Source organism: Malus domestica, chromosome 15 (assembly GCF_042453785.1).
Source record: "Malus domestica chromosome 15, GDT2T_hap1".
NCBI classification, from domain to species: Eukaryota; Viridiplantae; Streptophyta; class Magnoliopsida; order Rosales; family Rosaceae; genus Malus; species Malus domestica.
Genome location: NC_091675.1, coordinates 18,058,819 through 18,085,187, shown reverse-complemented (window position 1 = coordinate 18,085,187; position 26,369 = coordinate 18,058,819). Strand labels below are relative to the sequence as shown.

Here is a 26,369-nt window from a genome sequence, read left to right as displayed (position 1 = left end):
GCTAGTCTTACCCCCATTTATGGAGAGGCTGCTCCCAAGTCTCGAACCCGAGACCTTCCGCATCAAACAAAGAAAAAAGAAGACGCACATTGTTTGAAATAGAAACAAACAGAGACCAAGCCGGATTGAGATGGTATAGTATGAATGACAGTGAAATACATAAAGTGATCATATCAGGTGTAGGTGAAGCTGATAAATTAGAAACTTCAGCATCTTTCCTCAAGCAATGCTCTCTATTTTTTTGGTGACCCATCATTTAGTTTGCAAATTTTGTTTACAAATTTAGTCTCCAGCTTACTCATATCTCGGGTTTACAATGAGACTGTAGAGGTCGGCAGATAAAAATACAATATCATGCTTGTTGGAGATGGAATGAAATCAACAATAATCACAGGGTCTAAGAGCTTTGCAGATGGATTTTCCACCTTTGCTACAGCCACTTTAAGTATGTCACATTTTTTCGGTTCCGAAAATTTTGATTTTGATTTTGGTTCTAATGGTGTTCTTGCCCCTTTTTTTTTTTTTTTTTTGGTGTTTCTGAATTTTGGCGGCATTCTTCTTATATGTATCTGAGATTTGATGAAAGAAAGTTAAACCCTTTCCTTGTTCTGATGTTTGCAGCTGTTACTGGTGAATAGTTCTTCGCTGGTGTTTAAGAATGTCGCGTATTCGTGGTTTCGAAAAGTACTGAAAATCGTATGCGTTATTGGCATTTGATTTCAGATGCTTCTGCAATTTGATGACTGAAAGTGACACTTATTCCTGTTTCGATCATTGCAGCTGTAATCGGGGATAAGTTCTTAGCTAGGGACCTGACCATAGCCAACACGGCAGGCTCAAAAAAGTTCCAGGCGGTTGCTGCAAGAGTGACCTCAAACTCTGCCTTCTACCACTGCAACTTCAGTTCATACCAAGACAGCCTCCACGTCCATTCGCTTCGCCAGTGCTACCGCGACTGCATCATCCAAGGCACGATTGATTTCATTTCGGAAATGCAGCTGCAGTCTTCCAAAACTGCGGGGTGGTTGTGCGAAAACCAGTCCCCGGACAGAAAGTGACAATCACTGCTCAAGGCAGAACGGACCAGAATCAGAACACCGGCATTTCACTACACAAGTGCACCATTGTCCCTGCACAGGAATTTAACAAGACCGAGAGGCAAAATTTCGTGACATTTTTCGGAATGCCATGGAGGAACTGTTCACGGACAGTTGTGATGAGGAGTTATTTGGGGGATATGATACACCCCCAGGGGTGGTCAAAGTGGGGAGATTGTGAGGCAGTTTACAGTTGGGTTGTTTTTTGCATGGGGAAGGACCTTCCCGGAAGGTGACTGGATTCAGACTAGTGGGATTCCACACTCTTGTGGCTCATAAGAACTTTGAGTGAATTTCTGTAATTACAAAGAAGGTAGAACCATTCTGTAAATATACGAAATCACGAAACGAAAAACATGGCAAGTTGTCGGACATCGTTTTTATGTCTTGTTTGCGTCTATGGAATCGGAATAAGAATGAATTTACATGATATATAACAAATGTAGGGTTCCAGACTGGTGGTGGTTCGTTCTATACACTATACATGATATATAACAGCAAGCAAGCAAAATGAGCTAAACTACAAGCACGTTGGTGCAGTTATTTCCTAGTTACAAAATTTGCCTGCAGCGTCTTATATATGTACACCATGGCTGTCGCCTTGGCGAGTTGTAGCATTAGCGATGAAAAGCTCCCATGAAGCACTTTGAACTTTTAAGAAACATCTCTTCTGAAACTTTCATGCTTGAACTCCATGGCCCGAGGCTGTTCCCGTTACAAGGTGGAAGTATCCGGGCAAACAGTCACTAAGCAACAAGAAGACCGCCTCACTATTCACCGGCATGCTGTTTTATAGATTCTTCAGTTGTCCTTTCTGCATTCTCTTCACAAAGAGGCTGTGTAGGGTACAGAACTAGTGCTAAAACTAAGGTGAATGCAAAACCAATTAGCCCACTAAACGGTTGGAATGGCTGTGTCCCAATAAGCCAAGGAGGAAAGTTACCCCGGTAGGTCAGGAAGCCACCCTTCTGTATGATGAAACTTGAAGCGATAATTCCTGAACGCAACCCAATTGGTATGGAAAGGCTGCCTTCGTTTCTTTGCCGAGCACCTGCTAAACTCAAAGATAGAAGCCATAGACCTGGTGTTGATAGCGGAGACCTGAAATTCCATTGAAATAAAAGGGCTGTTAGATTTGTTTTGCACGTGGTCAGCAGAAATCATTATGTAGAAAAGTCCAGTATTGCCTTGCGCTGATCGTGTAAATCACAACAATAGCAGAAACTGAGGCCACCTTAAAGGTTAAAGGATTATAGCAAATATCGATTCCAGTAACTGTACAGAAGACAAAAAGAAAGCACTGATTTTAGCAGGCGATGAGTAAAGTAAAATGAATAGAAAGAAACCTCTGGGATAAAGCGAACACAAGTCCTGATATAATTATTCCTCGATGATATCCAAGATCTGCAGCAATTTCTTGGGGCAGCCATGCCCTGAAAAACAATTCTTCCACAAGAGCAATACCAGTAGCTACTATAACTCCTTGACCAACCATCACAAGCCCTTGCGTACACACTTTGAGCTGTGAGACAGCATCCAAAGAAGATGGAGTGGAGGGCCAAGAGAGATTTGCAGGGTCAAGTAGTGCGCTTACTGAGTGTATTGACAAAACAAGGGCAACTCCACCAACCAAGCCCTTCAAAAAATCACCTAACTGCAAGCAAGGAGATGAAAAATCATACAACTGCAAGTAAAGAACACTAACTTATTTTGCATGATCTTAGAGTACATGTCCACAATTTCAGCCAACACATACCTTTGGCAATGACGTTAAATCTAGCCCATATCTGTGAAGAGGACTTTCATATCCACGTATTCTTTTGCCCCATATCACAACAAGTATCATAAAAGCCGTGTAGAGGCCAACAATGCAAGCAAGTTCAGCAATTCTAGAGGATGTATTGGTTGTCCAGCTTTGCAAAAATGATGGAAGTAGTGGAACAACAATTGGTGACCACAAAACAAGAACCATACCGACAAACCCAAAAATCCTACAGAAGCAAATCAGGATAAAAGAGCATATCAGGAAATAAAATAATCAAGAACAGAATCTGTGCATAAATGGAAAAAGATCACCATGCAAACCAAAGGAACCCAACAAACTATATGAAATTAGATCTCTGATTTCACGAATGCATGATGCAACATACAGATAAAAATTCCAATTTGAAACTCTCTTGATAGTCTATATGGACTGGCATGGAAGATTAACCTCCTGAACATAGAAATTTGAACCCCGAATAATTTTGAGATAAAGACTTCCCTTTTGCCTTTCTAAAGCAGTAATTAGAATTAAACTATCTAGTTACTCTCAAGACAACTTACACAATACCTCTGGATTAAGGGACGCTCAGGTATATCAAGAAATTGGATAAGCTTGTCAGTCAAACTCATCGCACCACGTAGACCACCCCAAAGCAAAGCAGCTTTTCCAACTAACCTCAACATGCCACCCTTTTGTCCCAAATCTGTCAACATTGTGACTAATCTATTTGCAAAGGGGTTACAAAATTAGTAAAAGAAAGTAGTGGTACGTCTGTATATATTGGAAATACATATATCTTGTGTTAATACCTTTCTTGATCTACTTCACCACCTTCCTTGGTGGGTAGCACGGGAGCAGCAACTGACATGGCTTTCTCAGCAATACTTGTGACAATGTTACTTTGGTTTTTCTCAGCCTCCTCAAACATGTCAGGCTCCTTCTGACCTTTACCTTTCACCAACGACTTGGACAAACTCTCGCCAGAAGTTTCATCACCTTTGTACGAATCCTGTGTGTTTGTATATAAGCATAATAAGCAGCAACATATAAAAATAGATAAAGTCAGCTGACTTTGTCTTCACAAAGAACAAATTCAAATAAACACAAAAATAGAGGATAAGGCAATGGGATCTGACATAGTGATATGGACATCATCTTAGGCAGCGCTCGTACTGATAAGAATAACAGAACAACACCAAAAGGAAGGTAAATGCAAAATAACTGATTTTGAACCAGTTCATAATAAACAGTGGAAATAATCATGGTAAAGCTCTCTCAATACAAATGGGATTTCCGCAAGTTAATGTCAAAGAAGACACTAGGTTGTCTAGTAACTACCAAGTTGGGCAGTAGTTCAAGAAATAAAAGCCCTAAAACCAATTTTGCATGGGCATCTACTTGTATAGCTACCATTTTATAAAACTAAAAATGTCTGAAGAAATGAACATATTACCTGGTGCTCCACGAATAACGCAGATGCAGATGCCCCTAGGGCAGCTGTAACAGCACCAACCATAACACTGTTGTTTATTTTCTTCAACCAGTTCTTTTTCCCTTCCCTGTTAACTAAACTGTCCAAGCTAGCACTTTGATCATATTTATCAACAGGCATGTGGTGAATCTCTGTGCCACTAGCCTTGCCCAGATCTTTTTTTCCAGATACTTTTGCTCGACTAAGCGTCAGAGCTTCTATTTGACCATAGTTATGGATTGTAACCACATCAAAATATTTTCTCAGTGCCGCTAGGCTCGAGCCTACTATAACACCAATTGGCAGCACTCTTCTCAAGTAACTAGTGCCCTGAACAGAAGATGATATGGCTCTTATTATATGCTCACCATGGAGAGTACCAACTTTTTCTGTAGTGCAGTCAATAATACTATGGTATTCAACTTCCAAACATGGAGCATACGTGTCGTATCCAACATCAAATGAAACTGCATTAGCCACTTGTTCCATATCTTTGGAAAGATAGGGTTCCATATTTTTCATGTCATCGGCACTTAGTCTGCGACCCACTTCAATCTTCAAAGTATTCAATATAATATTTTTCACAAATCGCATAAACTCCCCTACTTTGTCTTCACCAATTTTGACTCTCCCCTCAATATTTTCCACCGTTTCATACTCTTTCACTGGTTCCTGATGCCTTTCTGTATCTAATATTGCATATGATGGTTCGATAACTTTACCATTTACCTTTGCAGGTGAATGGGTGTGAATCTTACTGTCAACACCCCTATGAGTTGCAACGGTACCATCGGAAACATGTCTTGGTTTTTCTAGGAGCTTCCACTGACCTTCTTCTGGAAAATAGTCCAACAACAGAGCGGTGGTTGAATCTAAATCAAGTGATTTGTCAGATACCTTTGAAAGAAGAGTATTCACCCCATTCGGAATTGAAGTTATGGAAACTGGAGCCTTCTTTACATGATTAAGTTTGTCTACACTTCCAGCAAGAAGATTTGGACCAACCAATTCATCTTTCTTTTCACTTTTATCATCATCTACATTGTTAACTGCATCACTTCCCTGAGAACTGTTCAAAGCATTCCTATAAGCTGACTGGGGGGTATGATTAGACTTCTCTACCCATCCATTTGGTGCATCAGGTTGCAAATCCATACCATTCCCAGGGTGATCAGATACATGGACATTGCTTAATGTATCCATTTGCACATTTTGCTCAGTCTTACTGGCTTCTGAATCTTCTTGACTATTGTCATCACTGACATGGTCCTCTGCAAATTCAGACTGTGCCACAGAATCAACTTCTTTTACTTCACTTTCCCGTTCTGAACTCTCCCCCGTTTGAGTTATCATATTTTCTATAACACCAAAAATATTGTTGACTGCCATTTGGGTGTTATCATCCATCCCTGTCAATGCATCCAATGCCTCAGAAACGCTGAAGTTCTTACTTTGGTCCGCCACGGGCTGCACATTTGTATTATCCTTCTTCTGGATATTGTTTTCTTCTTTCTTTGTGTCTGACGGAGCGTTTCTACCATCTTGGTCTCTCTGCTCCTCTACAACTGCTTCCTCAGTGCCACCGACAATTTCAACCTGACTGGAATTGTTAGGATTTTTTTCTAGTTCTGAACCCTTTTCACTATTGGAAAGATCTTCAGGAGCCTTTTCCTTGGAAGACTTGTCATTTCCTGATTCCCTAGTGTCCTTTCCAACAGAACCAGTACTATCACTTTCCTGACTGCTCAATGATTGAGACTGATCTAGGTTTGAACTCTTTTCACTGTTGGAAAGATCTTCGGAAGCCTTTTCTTTGGAAGAATCATTTCCTGATTTGCAAGAGTCCTTTCCGACAGAACCAGAAGTATCACTTGCCTGACTGCTCAATGATTGTGACTGGTCTAGATTTGAAATCTTTTCTGATCCGTCTGCGGGAGGATCCTCTGATTCTAGTCCCCCTGGAGGCTTGTTTGCATCCGGTAGTTTGTTAATTGAGCTATCCACCAGATCACCATCCTTTTTCAACAGATCTGACGAACGATTTTCTTTCTGTACACCTTCTGAACTTGATGTTTCAATGACCTTGTCTTCGATCTTTGACTTTAGACCTGAAGACATGTCAGGAAACTGAGCAATACCCAAGAGTTGATCAAACTTTAGCTTTGTTCCTTGAGTATGCAGAGCTCCAGAAACAGCAGATGTTAGCTTTCCACGAACATCTTCCGGCACTGCATCTTGCAAAGCTTTCATCAGCGTGTCTCCTTGATCAACTGCTGTTAAGACCTGGGCCCATATACCAGATAAATGTGAGATAAAATTTAAATCGGGTACATTATTTGATTTGGATAGACCAGAACCATACATAGAGAAGATCAGAGACCCTAATTAACATATGAAATTAACATTAAAACAACCACAAAAGTAAAACAATAGCATGAAACTGCTATTTCGAGCACCACCTTCTTCTTCTTTTCTTCTGTAAGAGTATCAGGCATGGTTACATCTAGCATGTTCATAACAACTTCTGCTGTCTGTAGTACTTGACCTTTTTCATCTACAGGATTGACTTCCTCCTTATTGACCAATTCTCGATCATCAGAGTTAGTCTGATCCAGGGAACCATTTTCCACATCCTGCAACCCTGTGTTTTGGACCTCTGACTTTCTCTCGGAGTCCTTTCTGGATCGTATCCTGAAGCTAGCAGCAGTATCATTTTCTTCAGGCATATTGTCTGCGGGACCTGCAGAATATCCATTTAAAGAATCTGAATGGGCAAGATCCAACAACTTGGAACCACTATTGTTGGACAGTCTGCCTTCCACAAGAGCTAACCTTCTGAAGGGTCTATGGGTAGGTCTACATCTTCAAGAAGAGGGTGACGGCCCTTCAAAAGTCCAAGCTCTACTGCTGTGAGCCACTGCACATACCACATGCATTCTTATCAGAATATCAGAATGCAAACTTAGATTCTGTCAAAATCTTCAGCATGAAGTGGTTTAATGATACAGTGATAAACAAAATTTCATTAACCTCAAAGAGAAACAAAACCAACGATTACCTCAATTGTTATGTGCTGGCCCCACGACATAGCAGATCTACCACTATCAGTAACAGTAGAGGGCAAATAAGACCACAACAGTAGGTTTGTGAATGGATTTTCTGCTATCAAACTACGTGGAACTGAGAAGAGTGGCGCTGATCCATCATCTTTCTGATAAATTGACAGATTTTAACTATCAGTGTATAATAAACAAGTATTTTTGTCAATGTTGAAGAACATAGCATTGAGTTGACAACTACGTATGCACCTGTATAAATAGGACGGGGATCTTCACATTCCCAATCACACCTCTTGTACTTGATATGGAATAAAAATCCTCAATGGCCTCATAACCATAAGATACCATGGAGATTGCTTTGTCGAAATCACGAACAGATTTTGCTGAAAGCGCTTGTTCCACATCAAACCCTTTTGATTTTCCTTGAAACAGTTCCTACAAAACCAGGCATGCATATAGCATAAATTACTAGCGGTAAGGGATAGTTTTCGCAAAGTAAAGGGTTGAACATAATTAGATGGCAACCACATTAAGAAATAAGTAGAAATTTGTTTCGTAATAGATGGAAAGCCTGAGAGATAATGAATTTGCACTATTGTAGAAGTTTCCAGCTGATTAACCACCTTGTTAGATCTTAGAATATCTAGGAAACCATCAGTGAGACTCTGATCAATAGCCGTCTGATGAGGAGAGGACCTAGTGGCCTCCTCTAAGTCAAAAGGATTGTCAATGCAGGTGGCAGCTGTAAGCGGTGTGCTCTCCCCAGCTTCTGCCAGGTACTTCGTCAACATGTTAGCACCATAACCCCAGCCAACACCCATCAATGTGGTCCACGGCCTCGCCTTAGTGATGAACTGTATAGCAGTGGAGATATCATCGCTGTCAGCAGCTGAAAATAACCTACATAACATGAAGTAGCTTAAGTAGCCCTACGATCACCACTTTGTGATTCTCCCAAAATCCAAAAACAGAAAGAAAAAAAAAATCCACAAGAAACGCAGGCCACTTCGTTAACTATATATAACAAAGGCAATATTCAATCCAAGATACCAAATTTCCAACCATAAATTTTCAAGTTTTAAACTTTTTGATACAAGCGATATTCTGAGAGGTCGCACTTGGTGCGATGGCAAGTGCCTTCACCCATGAGCGGTAAGTCTCGGGTTCGAGACTTGGGAGCAGCCTCTCCATAAATGGGGGTAAGGCTAGCCGACATTCACCTCTCCCAGACCCTGCGTAAAGCGGGAGCCTTGTGCACTGGGTACGACCTTTATACAAGCGATATTCTACTTTAAATAAGCTAAACTATGAGGAGAATCGAACTTGGGTGCATATGGGGAGCACACGCATTCTGTCCAATGTGGCTCCGCCCATGACTGCTCCAAGTTTTGAACTTTAATTCACAAACACATGATCCTAGCCTTCCAAAACATAAAATCCAAAACAAATGCAGATCCATTTCTTAGCTATATATAATAAAAGCAATACTCAATCCAAGATTTTAAATTTCCAGACATAACCCATTATTTCAAGTTTTGAACTACAATTCACAAACACATAATCCTAGTCTCACTGAATTGATTGAGTGAATGAACATACCGCGGAGTGGTGAGAGGCGAACCAGCACAGCCCCTCGGGTTCATAACAATCGGAAAGCAGCCTTGCCGGAGAGCTTCACACACGAACGACCTGACACTCCAATCCAAGCTTCCCATTGCCGTGCCCGGCACGAGAACCAAGGTGGTATCCAAGCCATGCTCTGCTCTCAAATCCAAATTGGCTGGCCAATCCAAAGATATTACTCCTCCGTCGTCCGTACTTATACACAGTCTCTGATACTCGAATTTCTTTTCCACTAAACTTGCCGTTTCGCTTCCCAAATCAAATCGGATTCTGCCGCTACTCAGCCGCACGAAGTGCCTGTCCTCCTTCACCAGCTTCTCGTTCAAATCTTCTAGCAATTCGCTGCATTGAAACGACACCGTCGGACACCGTAGCAGAACGAACCGGTTAAACGGCGTCGGACTGGTGAACAGAACCCACTCCCCGATATCCGAGTCGAATTTCCGCTCGACCGAGTTCGGGTTCGAGTTCGAGTTCGGATTGTTGGAGAGGAAGAGGGCGGCGCGGGAGACGAATCCGAGAGCCGGAGCGATGAATTCGAGGGAATTGGGGGACGGGAATCGGGAAATGAATTCGTGGAATGGGATTCCGATTCCGAGTTGGCTTCGCGGGACGGGTTTGAGTCTGCGGCGGCGGAAGACGCGGAACTCGTGGATCTGGAAAGCGTGCCTGGGCGAGAAACGGGGAGTGAAGGCAGACTGGTGGGTGAGATTCGAGCTCAGATTGCTCATCGTTTTTGGGTTTTCGAAAACTTTTGATTTTTTTTTTTTCTGGTGAGGAAGAAGTGAGAGAGAGAGAGACAGAGAGAGACGTGGACGGTGGAGAAGAAGACGGTGGATGGAAAGTAGGTTGGAGGGATCCGACCTGATTGGTCAGAAAAGAAGAAGAGGCGGGAGCGAAAGAAAGGAGCTTCAACGGTCCATATTTTCAATTAATATTTTAAGAGGAATTTTACGAGAGCAACCAATGCAGAAACTTGGACGGTCCGTATATTTGCGGGAGGCCGTTCCTTGTGGTACAAGTCTCGCTTTCCAGCTATAAAGTGCGCCCTGGAGGCTCCACGTGCTAGGAGAAGGACTCAGTGTATGGGGTGCACGATTAAAGTGACGTTTTGATTTAATAACATAACGTTATGATCATTTGTGATATGCCCGCAAAGTAAAATCCCTCTTTTCTTTTTCTCACTAGTTATGTAATTTTTCTTCTGTATATTTTCGTAGCATTGAATGATACGGGTTTTTATTTTTTCTTACGTGGCCCAAGTGTACTCTTCGATTTGAACGGGCTTATTGTAGCCAGCCCACATTTTAGTCTCAAACGGACCTACCAAGAGTCCAAGCCTCTTGTTAGTGTTGGCATAGTCCACTTATGGATTTTTTCTTGATGAAACCCATTAGGCAGGCCCACCATCATTATCCAGTAAAATCAATTTCATCATCAACTTCAAATCCTTCGATTCCAACAGCACGTTGGGGAGGTTTAGGTTTTAGTTCAAGGGGGAAGGCCAACATTGTTTGCCCGTTTACATGTAAGAAGTTATTCATTTAACTGCAAACATCAATTTAACACACATACAAAATCATCATATTAAAACTACAAAAAGAAAAATGTTTTTCCTTTACATTATGGCAAAGTCTAATTTGTTCGGAAGAAGCTAAATTTTCTACAATCCTTTACATCATTAGAACCTTACCTCGAGAAAACTAAGTGGGACATAACCCGAGTTGGAGAAAGGAAGTGTAACAATTCAATCAACTAACATCTATTACATCATACTAAAACAATGTTCTCTCTCTTATGCACTTGAGTTCAAATCTCTCTCGCCGTAGTTTAGATGAATTTGTTCTAGAATACCGCTTTTACATAGAAAATAACATCTACTACATCATCTTATAGTGTTTTCCATTTACTTTACAAAAACAATTTGCACAACATATTATAGTATTGAGCTTGATGCATGATCAAACACAATGTCAGTAAATATTTTATCTTATGCCTTGATTTTTCACGCCCATGATAACAGATAAATATGAGCATCAGAAGGCAGCAAGACAAAACTGATAACATAGCCAGATTCATATATGATAAGATAATTGCATTAATGTTTACATGAGGTCGACCAGATTTTCCTAAGCACATGATTTGGAACCTATATATATTATTGCCCATTGCTACAGAAATAGAGAGACATCATATTGAGGTCGTGTATCTACTTAGTTATGTTCAATCCAATCAATATCTTTTAATATTTTGTCCCAATTTATTTTATCCAATCAGTAGGAATCAATTTCGAAAATTTTCTTGTATATATATATATAATAATTTTTATTTTATTTTGCTTGATAGGAAAGAGCAAATAATTATATTGTTCACGAAATGTGGCATAGATTTGTTCATATGCTCTTTGTCACATACATACCCACCTGCAGATTATGAGATTGTGTCTCCAACAGAGAATCAGATTGCATATCTCTACTAATCAGTCTAATCACATCATTTTCTGCTCTTTGATTATGACCAAACTTACTTGGCCCATCATGAAACATTGCTTTCGAATTGACGAACAAAAGGAAATTATTGTTTAATTAGTAGTATTTGTTGTTTGTAAGTGAAATGTTTTAATTTGATTTGTTTTTATTATACAACAAGTTTGATATCATATCATTATGACTAATCATTGTGTCGTTAATTAACCGATGTCACCCCACCTACCTGATGTAAATATAACGTTGTATAGAAACAACTAAATATAAACTGACGTATGAATATATAGGAGGACACAAAGAATCTTGAACACCTTCTCTCCCAATTACTCTCAACCACGTATCACGTTTTTGCTGTGTTTAATCCATTAATCTTTGTTCCCTTCTGGAGATTAGGTTCGTCTTATTAGTGCTTAAGTAGACATGTATTATCTGCAGAGCTAATGAATGAATGATTAAGAAATTGATCTACTAAGTCCGATAATATACTATGCATCGGTCATGATGTTATCACTAATTAATTACGAACTAAATCATTGGATACAACATGACATGACTACGTTCGGCGTCCATGTTTCTCGTTGCTTGTATGTGCTTCAATCATTACAAATGTTCTCTTCAATTCGTAGCTTACTAGCTTCTCAAATCAACTGTGGTTCCACTAATATGTTTCTTTAATTTGTTGGAGGATTTAAAATAAGTAGTCAGGATTTTTTGATCCGTCAGCTTCAGACCATAAGATTTGGAAATGATCTAAATTCCTAAATCATTTACTTTCTTTTTTCGATTTTGAGTATCTTATTTACTTTGTGCCTTTGTGGTATTGTTTACAATTGGAAATCAGGTCCTTCCCGGATCTCACAATCCAGAGCCGACGGATGGAGTAATCTGGACCATTCAAGAGAGGGAGAGAGAGGTTTAGACCATTAGTTTGTGTGAGGTGGGTCGGTGAAATGAGCTAATGGAGTATAATTTAAAATAAGTGGTTTAGATTTTTTGGTCCGTTGGCTTCGGACTATGAGATTCAAAGAAGATCTGAATTCGTGATTAAGATACTAACATAACCAATTAATACAAGGGAACTTTAACGAAAAGCTCTCAGTATTGTTCACATTAACGAAAAACCACATTTTTACACTAAAAAGTCAATTCTGGTACTATTCATTTTACCCTTTATTTTGTTCTTATCATTAAAACTCAAACTTTTCAAACTCTTTTCATTAGTTTTCCTTTAATACAAAGTTTGTAAGATAGAGTTTTGACAGAAACTCATACATAATACGAGTGTCAACTAGTTATTAGTGTAATGCATGCTCCTTATTTTCTTAATGTTAGAAGAGGTTTTAAGTTTAAGAAAAGACATAAACGACAAATTTGTTTAAACTGATTTATGGAGAACATGACATGATTAAAACATCTAGGATTATCTAGTACAGTAATATTTTATAGATAATCCATCAAAATGCAATTAGTTAAATATCAGGTTAGGATGAACCATTATTGGACACAATATTCGAAATAATTTGACAAGATTATGAGTCCATTAACACTCTAGTTATACTTAGTTGCACAAATCCACGTGGGGTGAAATTTTCAAATAATTTTTTTTCAAAAATTGTATGAGACTAACTTACCAATTGGTGCTAGGTAAATTGTTGTGTTGTACGTGAAAATCAAATTATTTCATAGGGCAAAGTTGGGGGTTTGTATCATTCAACGGCTGAGATTGAGATATTATAAGTGATGAAATCTAACTTTGTCACAATTTGAACTTTTTTAAGTTGAAAGGTTTATTAAAAAAAAAATTAAGATAACACGTCTAAAAATCAACTTAAGAAAAGTTAACACAAAAAAAAATTGCATAATCAAATTATTACATAAATAAATATATACAACCCCATGTAGAGCCTGAAAGAAATAGCCCCTCACTGGGAGATTTTTTATTTTATTTTATAAAACTCCAAAGATTCCTCAGAACTCTAAAATGGGTTATATCCATCACTTTTCCAACCTCATATAGAACCCCTCACTGGGATGCTCTAACGTACTAATTAGCTGTTGTTGTCGTTACTTTGTTGAAGGAGGTTTGAACTCTACTCGCGTGAACCTGACAAAAATATTTACTTGTAATAGTTTGATACCTAGTTGTAATTAACCTCATCATAAAAATACAACTTTGTTTGAGTGTTAAATGACCTTGATTCACTAAATTCTCAAGTTCGAATTTCCTTCTTTAATGACTATTCTAAAAGAAAGTGCAAGGAGTTAAAAGCATCATATTTTGCCTTCATTTATGGATTAAAACAAACTTCATATATGTATTTACAATCTTTTTAGGGCACCTAATGGAGTCTTGTGGTTACTTATGGTGGATTGGAAGAATTGTCTTCGGAGACTTCGTCAAAAGTGATTTATGTGTACACATATTTATAGAGAAGGAAATTAGTTTGTAGATGTTTTAGCTTCTTTTAGGACAGATAGTTATGCTTATACTGGTGGTCCACAATTTCAGATTTTGTAGCCTCTGCTCATGCTCGTGACATTTTTTTACCATTTTTGTTAATCGTTTTTGTCATTGCGAGTCTTGGCATAGTTCCTTTGCATGTATCTTTTTTGTTTACTATCATTTATTATAAAAAAATGGCGGAGAATGGACAGGCGGGTGGGTTTTGAGGGTAATGGTTCTCAACCCTTTGAGGGAGAAAAGATGCATCGCATGTGATCATAGCCGAATGACTAATCTCGTCTAATCTTTTTTCATTTGAATATATATATATATATATATATATATATATATATATATATAATAGTTGAATACATATGACAATTTCAACCTGTATACAGTGTATTAATTAATTCACTTGTCTTTTTTTGATAATATTGAAAATGAAGGTTGTTAGTTGTTACCACTTACCAGCTGTTGGCGCCCATATTCTGGAAGATGGAGGCAACGATCATCTTCTTAATTCTCAATAATTTTAATTCACCTTCTCAAACCGTTTACCAGAAGAAATAAAACAATAAACAAGTTCATACAAACAAATAAATTATGGATGATCGATTTGACGAAGACGTTCTTGGTAACACCATCTGCACATGTCTGTCTCTTTCACTGACAATACTTTTGTAATTTAAAATTGAAATGGAAAATATTAGACTTAAATCAGTTTTGTTTTTATAAAAGGAATCAATATACATGCATTCCCATCATGGAGACCAACAACCTTCTAGTCAGCGTCATGCAACAACCAAAGTTTGAAGGCACTATGTGCCAAAAGCCAACATAAGTAATGTTTGCTTACTAAACAACTTTATATGTTTATGTCATAAGACTGAATTTAATTGACTATTTTAAATAAGTGTAATTACTCTTCAGCAGGGCCGGTCCAGAGATTTTTGAGGCCCGGGACGATGCCAAAAAATGTACCCTCATTTCATATAAAAAAAATTATTTGTTTTCACACGTAAGACACCGATAAAATTATATTTAGAAAAATACTTCAAATTCAATAATTTAGAAACACGGAATAACTAATTTATTTTGTATCGAGAGAAAGAAACCAAAAAACTTCGGGCTTACAAGTAGATATATTATGAGTTTTGTTTTCCATCTGAACTTTTAAAGTGTTTTCGTATAAATCGTGAGGTATTTTTTCTTATTTACTAACCTCGTCAACATAAGACCAAAAAAATAATAATGTTTTCGAGTCTTTAAGGATATGTATAAGTAATAAATGAATATTAAATTAAACATTTTGATGACACGTAATATTATTTGCAAATTTGGTCTAAAATTTTAGCCTAGCTAGTAAATAGCAACCCACATAGCTACTAGCTAGTAAATAAATTAACAACCAAACAAAAATTTGTAAAAATTGAAAAAAATAAACATGCACATAGCATTTCGAACGTAGGACCTCTCGTTAATTTTAAACAACAAAAACTATTGCTTCTAATTAAACTTCTTGATCATTTAGCCAAATTTTATAATTATATACTGTTACAAAAAGAAATTTGTAAAAATTGGAATGTAAATAAACACACATGGTGTTTTGAACCTAAGATCTCATCCTCATTAATATTAAACAACAAAACCACCAGTTCTAGTTAAATTTTGTTGTCACTAAACCAAATTTTATAAATTTATACTCTTATAAAAACATATATAAATATACCACCCCAATAATTTTGATTCCCCTAATTTTTTTGGGTCCCGAACGGTCGCCTTGCCCGCACTGGGCCTAGGTCGGGCCAGCTCTTCAGTGTGCATGGTTAACTGCACAATTTTTTTAAAAGTGTAGTTAAGTTTACCGATGATATATTCACAAATATATCGTTCATAACATATATATATATATATATATATATATATATATATATATATATATATGGATACTTATGGATACTTTGGATGCGGTACCTAATCTTTAACATTATTTAACTAAAACCTTAATGATATTCAAAGTTTGATCAAAGTCCCTTGACTTTGTACACCTCATTATATTACAATTAATATTTATATTTTTATAGTTTTGACATTAATTGTTTGATATTTTATGAGATTTATAATCCTATAAATTTAAAATCCCTCATTATAATACTATTAGAAACGGTTATAATACAAAAAATTCAAACATTTTGATTGAATAAATGGATAAAAACTATGTAAAAATAAGAAATAAGAAATGGCAAAAGAATGTATCCATAGTGTTAAAAAAATTGGTACATTTCACATATAACAAGGTGGTACATTAATAAAGAAGAATGGGTACATTATAAATAAATTAGGGTACATATAAAAGATTAAAAAATTATGAGTACAAATGAATTTTTAAAAAATATAGGTGCTAAAAGAAATTAATACATGGGTACAAAATAAAACTAAAAAGAAAATACTACAAATTTTAAAAAATGTTGCAAATTAAAAGTGGGTACAAACTCAAAATATAAATATATGATACAAAGTTTAGGCATAAAACATAAATATACCATATGCAATTTTTCTATCATGGATTAAATATATAATGTCACGTGACGGTATACACATGGATACAAACACAAATAAAACTTTAAAAAATATGAGCACAAAAAAAAACTAATATATGGGTACAAATAAAAATGAAAAGAAAATTGGTACAAATTAAAAATAGGTTGTGATATCCCACATCGCCCAGGGGAGTGATCCTTAAATGTATATTCTCATCCCTACTTATTACGAGGCCTTTTGGGAGTTCAGTGGCTTCGGGTTCCGTCGGAACTCCGAAGTTAAGCGAGAAGGAGGCCAGAGCACTCCTAGGATGGGTGACCTACTAGGAAGTTGCTCGGGAGTTCCCAAAAAGAAGTGTGCCGACGAGGATGTCGGGCCACTAAGGGGGGTGGATTGTGACATCCCATATCGCCCAGGGGGTGATCCTTAAATGTATATTCTCATCCCTACCTAGCACGAGGCTTTTTGGGAGCTCACTGGCTTTAGGTTCCGTATGAACTCCGAAGTTAAGCGAGAATGAGGCCAGAGCACTCCGATGATGGGTGACCCACTGGGAAGTTGCTCGTGAGTTCCCAAAAACAAAACCGTGAGGGAATGGTAAGCCCAAAGCGGACAATATTGTGCTACGGTGGTGGAACGGGCCCGGGATGTGGTGGACCCGGGCCGGGATGTGACATAGGTACAAACTAAAAATAAAAATATATGATAAAAAATTTAGCCATAAATATAAATATACTAATTTTAACATTTTTAACACTAAAGGAATATATTTAAAAATAAAAATATTTTATTATTCAAATAATTAATGATGTTATTAATACCCAAGGACCTTGATCAAAAATTGAAAATAAATAGGATTTTAATCAATGGAGTAGCAAAAAGAAGGATGTGAACCTAACTTCTCTCTATATATATATATGTATTCTAAAAAAGTGTAGCTAAATGATGAAGAAAACTCTCATATGTATTAGATTGATAAATAAAAATAAACATTTTCCGTCATATTGTTTTTATGTTAACTAAGAAAAATGGAAGTACGGTCTCACATCTATGTTACCAAATTTTGAATAAAATTAGAATAAATGTTCGTAATTGAGAAAAATGAAAGCACATTATTACATCTACGATACTAAACTCTGAATCAAATTAAAATCAAAATACGTAAAAGAAAATATTCTTAATCACTTGAATTATACAACCGATTACATATACATTGCGAAGTTGATTGTTTGCGCCGCAAGTGCCCATCTATTTCTTTTATAATTTCTAAAAAGAAAATATGTCACAGAACACATAATAATCCCTTTAAATTTCCTCATGCAATTAGGCCCAATAATATAAGGATATTACAACTACACCCCTTTTCCTTACCTAAGTTCCCTTTAAATATGAACCTTCCTTCCCCTTTCTAAATCCCCCCAAAGCAACACAGCGCTACTCAACTCTCTCTCTCTCTCTCTCTCTCTCTCTCTCTCTCTCTCTCTCTGTGAAAAAAACCATTATTCATATCAAATGGCCAAAGGTGGGAAGCTAACAAAGCTCAAGTCAGTACTGAAGAAGTGGAACTCCTTCAGCAAGCAGAACAGCCGCCGCAGCCTCAATTCTGTTGTCTCCGCCGCCGATGACGATTACTCCACGGACGTAATCTCAGGAGACCTACGCCCTGTCTACGTGGGTAAGTCCCGAAGACGTTACCTTGTGGCCTCCAACATCGTAGACCACCCGCTTTTCAAGGAGCTGGCCGACTGGTCAGATGACGACACGATCAACGTCGCATGCGAGGTCGTGCTGTTCGAGCACTTGTTGTGGATGCTCGACAATGCCGATCCACAGCCCGAGTCCTTGAACGAGTTAGTCGAGTTCTATGCCTGCTGAGGGAAATATTTAGTAATGCCTTGTATGTATGTGCATGGTGCGAGTAGGTTATTGAGGAAAATAATGAGAGAGTGGTGGGGGTGATTCTGTGTGGTCATCTGCACGGTATAGAAAGTTGTACATTATCAATAGATCATCTACTGAGGGAAAAAAATTTGAGTGTGATTTGATTGCACGGTTGAGGATAATTAACCCAATATTTCACATCTGGGCTGGTGGGAAAGTTCGTCAGTTCTGTGATTCTTCTTTGTTCATTCTAAATATATATATATATATATATATATATATATATATAATTTTAATGTTTATTTCTCATGGATTGATCTTTTCATAAGTAATTTTTATTCAATTTAAGTGGTAGATTGCGTTGATTATATATATATATATATATATATATATATATATATATATATATATAATTTTAATGTTTATTTCTCATGGATTGATCTTTTCATAAGTAATTTTTATTCAATTTAAGTGGTAGATTGCCTTGATTAATATGGTATGATTTTTTAACTCATTGCGTCTCATATTCGAACCCTCACATTTTTAAAAATGTAACTTAAGAGTAATATACTTGTTGGGGTGTGCTATCCACACACCCTTTGTTAATTTTTATCTTCTTCAATTCATCCGATCTGAATGCCGAAAATTAGAAGGGTGTGTGGATATCACACCCCTACTTGTTAACTACCCATTATACTGCAAGTGGCCCTTTACCACACTGGTGGAAAGGAGTTGAGTTCTTGCATGACGGTGTGGGTTCGAACCCCATCGGAAGCTAACCTAACATCTAATATAATAAAATATATCGTTTGAAAAAAAAAAACTACCCATTATACTGATTAAATATGAATATGTATCAAAATCCAGTATTTATGTGTGAAAGTAGAATATTCAAGCCATATGAGAAATGCGATAATGTGGTACATATGTACCTCGTCGATGGCTAACCTAACATCTAATCTAACAAAATCTATCGTTTGAAAAAAAAAAAAAAAAAACTACCCATTATACTGATTAAATATGAATATGTATCGAAATCCAATATTTATGTGTGAAAGTAGAATATTCAAGCCATATGAAAAATGCGATAATGTGGTACATATGTAGCACATATGGTATTCGTCTATGTCCAAAATAATGTCAACGTTATAACGAAATATAGAGTACATACATTATTTAAGGTAGTGCTATTCACATTTTTTTTTATCTCACACTTTTTGTCCATTGATTTTTTATTTATTCGATTCGAAGACTGGAAATTGAGATAAGTGTGTAAGAGGTAAAAATAAGTGTGTAGATGACACTATCCTTATTTGGATAAGAACTATGTCCTAGTTAATTAACTAACAACTTTGTGACATTTGGGAAAAAATGAGATTGTTCCTTTTATCACAATTTGTGAACAATGTGATTAATTTCAAATTACTTGTGCAAAAGAGAAACAACGGTGTGTGGTTCGTATTTTTATGTCACAACAATGTGTTGTACTTTTATGCGCAAACGGAAGCGAATTATAACAAAGTATCAAATATCAACGTCGTAGGTGAAAGCTAAAACAAACAATCTCAAACTGACACAAGAGATTTACGTGGTTCGGCGTAAAGCCTACTCCACGGGCGAAGCACGGCGAGGAATTTCACTAAACAAATGGAGATTACAAAAGAGTGTTTAAACTCTCACAACCCAAATCCCACAAATTACAAACCCTAAACCAAACGAGTAGAGAACTCAAACAAATGGAGAAGATTCTCCTAAATTGCTCTCTAACTCACAAATTGACTCTCATCAAATTGCCACACGAATGAGCCACACAAAATACACAAACCCTAAGGTCCTATTTAAAGTGCATAGGACTTAGGTTACAATAGGAATCCTAATAGGAAATAAATCTAAATCCTAATCAAATAGGTAATTAACAAAATCTCTCCACCAAGGAAACTAACAAAGAAGTCAAAACCAAACCCAAATAGAACACCAAAACCAAATATGTAACACAAACCTAATTTATTACATCATCCTAATTTTAAGCCAAAAACTCAACACAATGACCCATCAATTTCAATGCTCATGGGTCCTTCACAGGAGTACTTTTGAAGACCGTTAAAAAAAGGAGTGAGATTTACAATTGGTAAGGAACAGAAACATAGTGGCTGCCTCCAAGTCCTTCTGGCCTCTCGTTTGGTAGAGAGAATGGCTTAGATAAAACTATTTACTATATTAAACGTATTTTAAAAGAATAAATGAATGATAAGTTTATTTTGTTTAAGTTGATGGTTACTCATAAAGAATAGTTGTCAATTTTAATACTATCATTTTTTGTGGGGATTAATTGCGATTTATTTTGTCCATAAGTAATTTTCAACTTGGACAAAATAAGAAAATTGTCATCCATTTCTTCTTTAAAAATGCCTTCAATATCTTGAGTAGTCCTACTCAAGCCAATTCTCTCTGTTAAGCAAGGCCTAAATTAAAGTTTTAGGGAGAAGGTTGAATGGTCTAACACCGATGTTGTCCATAGCTTAACCACCTGTAACCCAAGAGGTGTGGGATTTTATCCTAAAAGACATCGGTGTAATTATATGAATAGAACCATTTGTATATAAATTGTAATTTGTTTTGTCAAATCTACTAGATAGATTTCTAACACGCCCCCTTACGTGGGACCATATCTTTAGTGATCCACACGTGAATACTATGCACTTTGGAACAGACCTAGTAGTGGGGTCCAAAAATAGTACAGACCCAGTATTCAGGCCCAAACAAACCCGCTCTAGTACCATGTCAAAGTTTCAAAGAGAGGGGTTAAATGGTCCAACACCGATATTGTCCCCAACTTAACCACATGTAGTGCAAGAGGTGTGAGATTTTATCTTAAAATGCCTCAGTATAATAAAGAATGGAACCATTTGTATATAAATCGTAATTTGTTTTTTCAAATCTTCAATATGAGATTTACAATAGCTTGTGTGTACTAAAATGTATTTTGCTTTTATAATATCACCAACAATGTTACAATACAATAATTTTAAGTCGTGTTTGATACCCATTTTGTTTTTTTTTTTTTTGTGTTAGCTAGTGGTATAGTGGAATTGCATGAAAAAATGAACATGAATAAGAGTGAATGAAGGATGATGGTGCGAGAAATGTACAAGGAAAGACACATAGAATGAAAACTACAAATTTAAAAATTAAATGTACTTTAAGTTGTTTTCTGTTGAAGGATTTTGTTTTATTTCATTCTTCTTTATTTATTCTCATATATCCCATCACCTTTCTTCATTTCTCGTTTCATACATATACTTTTCTCATATCTTAAATTCAAAAGACAACAAATCCTTACTAATCCTATGTGTTTTGTTTTGAAAATACTACGTCAATTACTTGATGAAATTAAGTTTCCGAACCCTACAAGTATCACGTCGAAAATATATTATATTACTGGTATAAAAAGTTTATTCAGAGCTAGCTTGGATAGCTAGTGATGTCCTTTTGTCTATAAACTCTCACTAATCTTTACGGATTAAGACAAACGATATTACAAATTTTTGTATACAGCCGGCACACTCTTTCAAAAATGGGTGTGAAACTTTTTAAAATTATTTTCTTCTTTGTACAGGTTGGAGATTTATTTTAATATACTTCATTGCTTGTGTGTTAGAGCCCGTCGACGCAAGATGCGTACCAAATTTTCTTGTAAGTTGAAGTGGAGAGGAATTACGTGACTTGGCGATAATTAATTAAATACTAGTGGTGCTATATCCCCTTCTTTAAAAAAAAAAAAAAAAACAACTAATGGCAAGTCACGGTCATCCACTCATTTTGAAAATTAAGAAGACTCACAGAGGTATTTCATACTAGTTGTGCTATATATAAAATAGAAAAGTTTGAGAATTAAAATGTGAATTAAGGTTTTTTCCATTGGAATTCGGAAGTCAATTTCAATACAATCAATAAATTAAATACACCCTTGTAAGTAGGCCTGGCAATTCCTGACACGACCCGATAACCCGACACGACACGACACGAAATTAATAGGTGTTCGGGTTGACACGATAACGAAACGGGTCGTTATTAGGTAACCCGATAAGCACCTGTTAAGATAACGGGTTGGTTCGGGTATACACGTGGGTAACACGATATACGATAAGTAGAATATTAATTTAATAATTTTATAACCCTAAAAAAATACTATAATATATATATATATATTAAATTAACTATAATAATTATACCCCCAAAATATTAACTATAATAATTATATTTATATATATAGATTAAATTTTAAATTAAATTTAATACCCCTAAAAACTATAATAATTATACATACAAAATAAATAGATTTAAATCTACTTAATAAATAAATAAATATACACACACACACACACACACACACACACACCATTGAACTTCATGGGATATGAATTGTACGAAACTAATTTCAACGATCCAACCGTCAAACTTGTTTGTTTATGCTTCGAGATTGCATCAGCAAAAAATTACAAAAAACAAACATTCACAGATCAAGTAACGGGACAAAACTTTTCGACGGTTATAAATGAAAAATCACGATTTAACGGTTATTTTAACTCCGATTTTGATGATTTTTTACAGCTACACTCCTTGACCCTATATGAATACAATGAATTAATTCAATCTTCAATTTAAAATATTTACACTAGTGGATACCACAAAATCTTATGTTATACTTGATGAAAGTATGAATAAACTCTTAAATGTTAGTGAATCTATTGTTTTGATGGGATACGCATTCTACGAAATTAGTTTCAATGATCTAACCGTCAAACATGTTTGTATATACTTCAAGATCGCATACGCCAAAAATTGCAAAAAACAAACATTCAAAGATCAAGTAACAAGACAAAACGTTTTGACGGTTATAAACGAAAAATCATGATTTAACGGTTATTTTAACTCCGATTTTGATGATTTTTTACAGCTACACTCCTTGACCCTATATGAATACAATGAATGAATTCGATCTTCAATTTAAAATATTTACACTAATGGATGAATAAACTCTTAAGTGTTAGTGAATATATTGTTTTGATGGGATACGCATTCTACGAAACTAGTTTCAACGATCTAACCGTCAAACTTGTTTGTATATGCTTCGAGATCGCATACGCCAAAAATTGAAAAAAACAAACATTTAAAGATTAAGTAACGGGACAAATTTTTTCGACGGTTATAAACAAAAAATCACAATTTAACGGTTATTTTGACTTCGATTTTGATGATTTTTTACAACTACACTCCTTGATCCTATATGAATACAATGAATGAATTCGATCTTCAATTTAAAATACTTACACTAGTGGGTACTTAATGAAAGTAGGAATAAACACACTAGTGGGTCACTTTCATTATGCTTTGAGTTCCATTGGCAAGGTTTAAACTTTTGAGAAAGGCTTCACAACCTTGAAAATAAAAACGCTTTCATTTTGCATATCCTTGCACATTTAATATTTGTAATAGATTAGTAGTGTATGGATGTATTTTTTATGAGGCTCTTATTTTCGAGTATAGATGTAGTACTTAAACGACAAATGTGTTTTAATATTTTGAAGTAATATTTATGTGACAATGTGTGGTATGTGCAAATTTAAGAAAAAAAAAATATTTTCTCAACAGGTCATAACGGGCCGGGTCACTTTACCCGTTGGGTAAAGTGACCCGACCTGTTAAGGACCCGTTAAGATAACAGGTGTGACACGACACGACCCGTTAAGATAACATGTGTTACACGAAAACGACACGAACACGACTGACACGACCCGTTTGCCAGGCCTACTTGTAAGTTGTAACTAACCAATTATAACGGTCCACCTAGAGAAACACTGAAATAGCCAGAAAAAAAATAAAAAAATAATAGGCATGTAAAATTAAGTTGGTAGCTGCAAAACGAGAGAAGAAGGGAAGTCCACAACTTTACGGGGTGGACCTTTCGGCAAAAATTAATTAATTAATTAGTTAAATTAAGCTACCCTTTTTTATCATTATTAAGTTTGATTCAACATATTCTTACACATAAAAAGTCAGAAATGCCTTTTAATAGGGATTATGATTCTCTCTCTTCCTCTTTTCATCATTTTCCATCATCTCTTCTCACATTTTCTATTTTATCTTTCTCTTTCTATAAAAAATTAAAATAAGATGTTGAAGTGACTTAACTGTAACCGTTCAAATAGGAGGAGAGGGAATATGAGTGAAAAAAAAGGAGAGAGAATCGTACTCCTTTTAATACATATAGTTTATTAAATAGGAAGCTAATGATTACTTCGTTAGAGATGCCTTTGCAATCCATACAGATATAGAAATATGATATATCTAACCACACGCTTAAATTCTTTTATTTGAATTATATGATATATCTAGTCACTCAGTACTTGGAAGTGAGATGTCTTAGGTTTGAATTTTGTGAATGACGAATTCGATATCAAATTAGGCTGCCAATTGTATAGCTTTATCGAACTCTCCCTATCCTCACTGTAAAAATATCAATGTACTACAAAAAAAAAAAAAAAACTTTCAATTCGAAATTGTTAAAGAATTTAATTAATCAATTATATAATACGAAGTGGAAGACACAAAACTTTGTTGGAATGCACGCATAAGTACCAATAACGTGTCTTGAGGGAGCATTTTTGCTCATCACCATTTAGTGTAGTGTATGCTCACCACACTAAATGGTGGTGAGCAAAAATGCACTCGCGTCTTGGCCGAGCTGTGATTGCCAGTGCCAACCCGTAAAGCTTCAAAGTCCAAGTTTTGCAGCAGCTTATACTTATTGTCAGGGGTGGGCTCAAAAAACCGAAAAAAGGGAATCAAATACCGAAAAGTCGAAAACCGAAAAAGGAAAAACGGAACCCAACTTATTGGTTTGGTTTCAGTTTTGAAGGTTCGGAAACTGAACCAAACCGAATTCCTTTACACTTTATGAATGTATGCCCATGGTGTTTCCTTTATGAAACTTTGTTACCAAGTTTGAAACTATGCTTAGGGCTTTTTCAAGGAGCATACTTGGTTCAATTAGGGAGGATATTCCATTGGTTATAAAGAAAGTTTTGAAAACCTTTGGAACTTGGAAGAGCTTATCTATTTGTTTTCTTTTGGAATGAATATGGTTATGGTGATCAATTTTATTTTTTTTTTCAATTGAGGTTGTTGATAGAATATGATTGGTTTATATGATCTTGTATAAGTACAATTACCAACTTTCCCCATGTTCTTATTATTAGTCTACCAATGCAAGTAGGGATGGGCAAATACCCATTGGTTATAGGTAACTGCGGTTACCCGCCCATTTAAATTAAACAGTTATGGTTATGGGTAACCGTTTAGATAAATAAATGGTTATGGGTATAACCGTTTACCCGCGAAATTTAAATAGGTGGTTATGGGTATTAACCACGGTTATAAACGGGTAACCGTTTACCTATTTATTTTATATATGTAAAACTAACACAAACCATGTTCTCGATCCAATAATACTTAACACCCAATAAATTAGCAAGGAATCCATCGGTCATTCTCTCAATAACACTACTACAGGAATGATGATTCTCATCATCAAGGAATTGGCCAAATTAATTTAAATTCCTTGCGGGTAACCGTGAAATTGACAGAAATGCTTTGACAGAAATGTTTTCTAAACAATTTTTGTAACCCAATAATACTTAGCAAATATTATATTTACCTTCATTGGTAACAATTAAAAATATCGTCTGTAAACTATTATTTCAATTATTGGAATGATATAAGGACTTAAAAAAATTAAAATATGGAAATGTATGATGAATGTATCTATAACGGTGTTTAATTGTCAAAAAAAAATTATGACAATTTTTTTTTTAATTTTCAAGTTGTTAAAAAACATGTAGACGGGTGAAAAAAGAGTAATGGTAAAAAAAAAAAAAGATAAACGGGTTAAAAGGGATAAATGGGTAAACGGGTATTAAACCGTTACGGTTAAATGAGTATAC

General features: G+C 35.9%; 2 protein-coding genes across 2 annotated transcripts; one reads left to right on the top strand and one right to left on the bottom strand.

Moving 5' to 3' along the window:
• Window positions 1-1,508: 1,508 nt before the first annotated feature.
• LOC103400959 (uncharacterized) lies at window positions 1,509-9,976 on the bottom strand. The gene is made up of 12 exons (XM_008339658.4): window positions 8,992-9,976; window positions 8,016-8,292; window positions 7,642-7,827; window positions 7,392-7,544; window positions 7,166-7,250; window positions 6,793-7,073; window positions 4,316-6,616; window positions 3,672-3,871; window positions 3,430-3,585; window positions 2,854-3,088; window positions 2,444-2,751; window positions 1,509-2,198 (listed from the first exon to the last, which is right to left on the bottom strand). Exons 1-12 carry the CDS (start codon window positions 9,744-9,746, stop codon window positions 1,868-1,870), a joined length of 5,268 nt encoding a protein of 1,755 aa, XP_008337880.1. The 5' UTR covers window positions 9,747-9,976; the 3' UTR covers window positions 1,509-1,867.
• Window positions 9,977-17,905: 7,929 nt separating this feature from the next.
• LOC103415886 (auxin-responsive protein SAUR76-like) lies at window positions 17,906-18,568 on the top strand. Its single transcript, XM_008354164.4, has one exon. It carries the CDS (start codon window positions 17,998-18,000, stop codon window positions 18,358-18,360), a length of 363 nt encoding a protein of 120 aa, XP_008352386.1. The 5' UTR covers window positions 17,906-17,997; the 3' UTR covers window positions 18,361-18,568.
• Window positions 18,569-26,369: the final 7,801 nt, after the last annotated feature.